Here is a 5828-nt window from a genome sequence, read left to right on the forward strand (position 1 = left end):
ATGGGCTCGGCTCCGTCTGACAACGCCCGCCTGTCCGCCCGCTGGGAGGGCAACCCCGCATTACGTGCTTGGTTCTCATCACTACCCCCTCCTTCCCCATCCACGTTAATGTAAATCACATTTTTCTTTCATATATTTCAAGTTTATACTTGTATAAAAAAGCCGCGGATATAATGAACGACGCGAGCCCAATCAATTTACCTGCTAATCTACATAAATGCTTTGCACGTTTGTTCAACCGGCGAGATCCCAAATAGGCTATGGGGGGTTAAAAGTCATTCTTTTAAAACAATTCTGGAAACTGAGTAAATGGTTTCTATTTCTTTTCCTTTTTCGTGCCTAAAGTGAGCGGGTCGATGTCATTGCTACCTGGTCTGCACCTGAAGTACGCAGACAGGGGCTGGAGTGAGACCTTCCAGCTGGTCCGCCGGTGCATGGTGAGGAATGGCCTTCATACTTTCTCACCCTCTGGAAAGATGTGAAGGGAATAACTCAGAAGCAACTAGGCTTTATTTTGGTACTATATGTCTCGCCAACATTGCAGATAGGTGCACAATTACGCGACCGTTTTTTTGTATTGGTAAGCTAACCAGGGGCTGCAGCTGTGGACTCAGAATGAGATCATCCAGCGTTCAAGTCAATGTGAAAGTGAATGGCATTTTGTAGGTTTTTTTAAATGCTGCTTATTAGTAAGTGTTCCATTATTCTATTAACTTTCTATTCACCATTTCACTGATTCGTATTGTCTTCATTTTCTTATTAACAACATATACACTGAATGACTCCATTCTTTGATAGATGTTATGCTAATTCCAATGCTAGGGCTCTGGAGTTAGAGATTTTTTTGTTTTTTTTAATTCAGGGTGGAGCAGCAGGACAGTATGACATTGGATTTATGTGAAGTTGTGCTTGGCTGTGGTCGATCCCTGGGGTCTGGTCTAGAAACTTGCTAACTTGGTCTGAAATGCTGTGTTATCTGAAGGGATGTCCCTGTTGTGGCGAGCTCTATCTGCAAAAGGCCACACTCTAAAGGACCTCCACAGTGCCAACAATCAGGATTGAGGTCGCGGCTCACTTGCAATGCACAAAGCATTTTAACACACCCGTGTGTATTAAGATAACTGCTTCTGCAAACAACTCCCAAACATCCAAAGGCTCAAGATTTCCCTGTACCATGGCGTTACAGTTTTTTGTGTTGCATGCTGGGACTGGCAGAAGATCAACAACTGTTTATACAAGGATGACATTGTCCCACAACTGGTCCATTGTTGTTATTGTTGCCCCCTTCCCCTCCCTTGCAACAGGACAAATCCAGAGATGAATCCAAACCCTGTCAGCCACTGGTTAGAACCCTGGAGAGGCTCCAAGAGGTGTTTAATGGTAAAATAAAAACCATATGTGTGATTATTATTATTGACTAGTATTGCTAGTGTACCTTGGCTTTGAATAAATTGGTCTCTTTTGTTTCAGTGTCCTCTTTGAATGCCATGAAGTCTCGTCTGGAAGTTATCGCCGAGCAACGAGGGTAAAAAATTTTTTTTTTTCTTTTTCATTTTTGCTGTTCTGTGAGTTTTTCTCTATTCATGTGAACTTTACCTTTTTTATTTGCCTCCCCCCAAAACAGAGATAATACCATGAGTCATGGCTTTTGTGCACATTGTCCTTCCCTTTCAGGATGGGCTTCCACCTCACCGATACAACCTGCTACTTGACTGCCGATTTGTTCTATGTGGAAGTAGTGCTGCTGCCCTGCGGTAGGGTGGAGGAGTTAAAGGTGGCGCCTCACGGGGCCTCCCCTGTTGTAGGTGCATTCAATTTCCAGAAAGCCGATCCTATCGCTTTTGTTTGAGTGGGTTTACTCATCAAAATTCAAATTGTCTTTCAGTCCAGTGTCTCTCTCTGTCAGCTGTTGAGGTAAGAGGTAGAGTAATGGTAAATAAGAAAAGAGATATGTTGCTTCCATCCAACAAATGCTGCAATAAAGTACAAAGCTGGGATTATTATATGGACACAGTGGAAGAAACCACTCCAGACGCATCCGCTGTCACGCTTGTCTATACAGGTCAAAGCATTTTGCTGAATTCACAAAGCAATTGGAAGGCCTGTACACCCAGTACAATGTCCCTGGGGACAAGTATGTGCTCAAGATAGTAGATGGTCAAAGCATTTCTTTTGGAAATGTAACTTTCCTTGTATTGTATTCCAGTGAAATAAAGTTCAAGCTGTATTCATGTCTGCAACACCTCGGAAAAGACTTGCAAGAAATGTCATGCTGGCCAAGGTAAGAGAGTTTAAGAATTTCTTCAGTATCTAATGTTTTTTTTTCTAGAGCTGATGATGGAAGTAATTGCGGAATATCTTGCACATCCACATTAAAAAGTAGTTACTTGCAAAAAAAGTATATCATCACCTTCTTAAATTAATTGCCTATGTCATCTTTTGACAAAAAAGATTTATTTTGCCTGAATCAACTCCTTACTCAACATGTGGCTAAGTTTTTTGCATTTTCTGAAAAACTTTAAAAAAAAAAATTACCTTGGCGATTATTTTAAGAAGGTGACGAGATGTAGTCTTACAAACTGACTTCACCTTTTCCTTTTCTGACCTACTTTCACCACCCACATGTCTGCAACATGATTAACATTGAAATACTGGAACTTTTTTTTTTTTTTTTCCAATATTTAGGCAAATAATGAACACAGACTCCAAAATGGAAACGATTAACGATGGATGGATTGGCTGCGTAATAGCTGATAAACAAGGTAAATCCATTCAAATGTATAAACTTTAGCAATATTTTCATGGCAACTGGACTTTCATGGACTTGGATGTCTCTCATCATATCCGAGAGCGGATCCTGTTACTGTTACCAGATATTCACTGTGCTCAATGATCTAAATAATGAGAATTTCTAGACTTGTGAACTACACATTTTTCCTTTTTTTTTAATTTTGGATTTTTAAAAGTGTTTTTATTTTTATTCCAGATTGCCCATTGACACTCCAGTTCTATATGAATCCAAATGATGGACCTCACCCCTCTGTTTCATGTAAGACACCTGAAAATCATACACATCTCTGTTTAAGCCTTTGGACAATGTTTTGACTAACAGATACTGAACCAGTTGTACAGGTTGCCCAGGTGGCTGTCGGGCCAAGCAATGTGAGTCACAAGCTTCAGGTGGCATCTGCAATCCAACTGCCTCCACAGCCAGATCCCAAGGGGTAATGCATATGGACTATTTTACTCCCACAGTCAACCTATGTTTCGGTGCCAAACATGCTGTGGTTCTTGTTTAAAAATACACTTGTGTGCTTATGCAGTTATGTTGCATTCATTCCGCTCAATGAGTTGCCATGTGAGATGTTTTCGGCCCACTTTCTACTCAAACTGCAACCACCAATACCAGTGATGTTGTCTTTTATCGAAAAGATTAACCAAATTACAGGTGTGTTAATGCATCACAAATATTTGTGCTGTAGAACATCCGCAAATGCTGACTATTCACAGACAATTTGAAGCCTCGGAGAATAAATCTGTTTTTACTTATTAGATGTAGCTATTCCAGTTGTTGACCTGCAGTGGGCACCCATTCCCAAGCTTCTGAAGAAAAGTTCAGTCGATGCAAAAGGCCTCCAAAAGGCATCTGATGAGCTAGATAACCTTTTTACTGTGGTATGTAGTAAGCGTTTTCTTCGTGGGATTCTCTACCCTTCTGTGTTGCACAGATATTTGTTTCAAGTTAGCATTTATACTGGCCATAAGGGATCAATGCTGTTTCTGCCCAGCTTCTTCCTGGTGATGAGATGCACAGTTACATATTTCCTGGAGCTGCGTGGGAGGTTCCTGCCAAGAGAGGGACTCTGTTGAGCAGCATTCCCTTTACCCACCCGGTCCATGTCCCTGCCCTGGTGGAGCTGCTGCGTCATCAGTGTGCTTTTAATGCATTACTGAGGAGCTGTATGAATGAGAGTTCAGGTGATTTTTATTTTTTTCAAACAATCAAATTTGCATGGAGAAGGTCATCAGTACTCTCCTTAAAGAACAACACAGATTTACAATCATGCATTACTTACTGCTCCTGTTAGGTTCGGCTTGTGACCAGCACTTCGAAGTCCACCTGGAGTCTGACACCAGCTTTTCAGTTACCTTCCAGCAGCCGGACATAGAGTCCCTTTGTGTCTGTGAGCAGAATAAGTTAAACAATTCTTGATGGCTTAAAGCCTCGACACATGGAAAAATGTTCAATTGCGGTTTTTCCTGGTAAATTGTTAATGAGACCTATTCAAGTTTATCTGTGCCTTTTTTCCCTCCGAAGTGAATGTGAATGTATCTGACCACCGAAAGATTACCTGCATTTTGTTTGGGAAAGGACTAGATTGCTCTTTGGATGACTACATTGCCAGTATTTTGAAGAGGTACGGTTTTATCGCCTGTTTGCACTCCACTTCTAAGTGTGCCTGTCTCAGTGCAGGGGGGCAAATGAAACAAATGAAAATGGATTTTGAAATAGGATTTCAGCCATAATATGACAGATACATGTATGTGTTTTGGATTATCATGTCTCGTGGTTTGATAGAAATGTGCATTATGCTCACATTGTTTCTTATTCTCAAATTGATCCCAGCCGATACTCTGTTTCTGTGTGTTTTTCTCAGGTGCATGTCCATTCCTCTGACCCTGCATGCACTGTACAGTAAGCTACAGCCTATCACCTCTGCCCCACTTTCTTCTTCCTGCTCGTCTCCCGCCGAGACTGAAAATGACCGCTTCACTCCCTCGTGCACCGCTGTGACACCAGCAGCGCCTTGACCACGCGGCCTTGGCGTGCAGCTGCGCCCGTGCACAGCCTGGCTGGTTCTGGTTCAGCCGTGCCTGCAGCCAGATCCGACCCTCCTCCTGAAATAAATGCAAGTGCGACTGTCAGCCCTTATCCCTTTCCTCTTGTGTCTATTTTCACACTGGAACACCAATATCAGCCAACTGTCAGACTAGATCTAGTTCTGTGAGCGTTATATCTCTTCGGCCTTTTTTAGAGTCTCTTGATATTGAATATTAACTCATCAAATAAAGCAGTGTGGCCTAAATATGGTCATTTTCAAGCTGTCATCAGCCAGGGAAGCTGCTGATGTGCGCTTGTCTGAATTTAATGGTGTTCTGTGATTATCTCATCCATCATGTTCAGACCGCTGAGGGTTTTCCGGCAATGCGATCCACACGGGAAGGGATTTCTGGGTGTAAAGGTTAGACATTTTGCATTTGACCTCTCAGGCGAACTGTGGATTTGCCCTGTGAAAGCCAAGCTGTTCACATTGACAGACACATGCACTACTTATTTGGAAGGAAAAGCTATTTTGTTATGCGGAAGATAAAAACAAGTCTCGCAATACAATTCATCTGGTCTTCAAAACTGATCGCTTTCTTTCAAGAGATGTACAGGATGCCCAGTGATCATTTTTAGCGGTGCCAGACAAAGCAGCTGGTGATGCAGCAGAAATGTGACGAATATCTGAAATTCTTTCGTATTTGCAGAAATACCTTTTAATGCAACAGTTGTTTGTCCTTCTAAATACAGCCATTGGCTGCAGGCTGGATTAGGAGATGTAATCTGTGCGTCTTTACAAATGACAGTGTCCGCTGAAACGGCCCGGGGTTTGTGTGCATTTGAACACTGGACTGTCAACACTGGACAACTGCTTCTGCTGAGTCTTAAGATATCCGATGGCGTGCACGTCTGCTATACATAGACACATTCCACAATGCTGGTTGGACCATTCTCACCTTTCAGGCGACCCTCTGTTTGCACGAAACGGATTGTGTTTCGGCCT

The 5828-nt window shown here is 42.3% G+C and overlaps 1 protein-coding gene across 2 annotated transcripts; it reads left to right on the plus strand.

Annotated features, from left to right (window-relative positions):
• Window positions 1–26: 26 nt before the first annotated feature.
• On the plus strand, window positions 27–4933 carry med1l (mediator complex subunit 1-like). 2 transcript variants are annotated; one of them, XM_086150877.1, is made up of 16 exons: window positions 27–110; window positions 346–437; window positions 1305–1380; window positions 1471–1525; window positions 1675–1801; window positions 1886–1914; window positions 2207–2281; window positions 2686–2762; window positions 2987–3049; window positions 3125–3224; window positions 3324–3448; window positions 3554–3675; window positions 3789–3978; window positions 4089–4184; window positions 4319–4418; window positions 4659–4933. In XM_086150877.1, the coding sequence occupies exons 2-16, from the start codon at window positions 357–359 to the stop codon at window positions 4810–4812; spliced, it is 1470 nt and encodes a 489-aa protein (XP_086007003.1). In that variant the 5' UTR covers window positions 27–110; window positions 346–356; the 3' UTR covers window positions 4813–4933. The 2 variants fall into 2 exon arrangements, with proteins under 2 accessions (XP_086007003.1, XP_086007004.1); XM_086150878.1 differs by lacking the exons at window positions 4089–4184; window positions 4319–4418 and having other exon boundaries at window positions 4659–4807.
• Window positions 4934–5828: the final 895 nt, after the last annotated feature.

Source organism: Fistularia commersonii, chromosome 8, assembly GCF_037954325.1.
Source record: "Fistularia commersonii isolate RoL2024-O1a breed Wild chromosome 8, RoL_Fcom_v1.0, whole genome shotgun sequence".
Lineage (NCBI taxonomy): Eukaryota > Metazoa > Chordata > Actinopteri > Syngnathiformes > Fistulariidae > Fistularia > Fistularia commersonii.

Coding starts and splice junctions, on each gene's coding strand:
- med1l (XM_086150877.1), top strand. CDS start 357: ATGTCATTGCTACCTGGTCTGCACCTGAAGTACGCAGACAGGGGCTGG. Junction 3,225..3,323: donor CCACAGCCAGATCCCAAGGG/GTAATGCATATG, acceptor GTGCTTATGCAG/TTATGTTGCATTCATTCCGC. Junction 3,979..4,088: donor CTGTATGAATGAGAGTTCAG/GTGATTTTTATT, acceptor TGCTCCTGTTAG/GTTCGGCTTGTGACCAGCAC.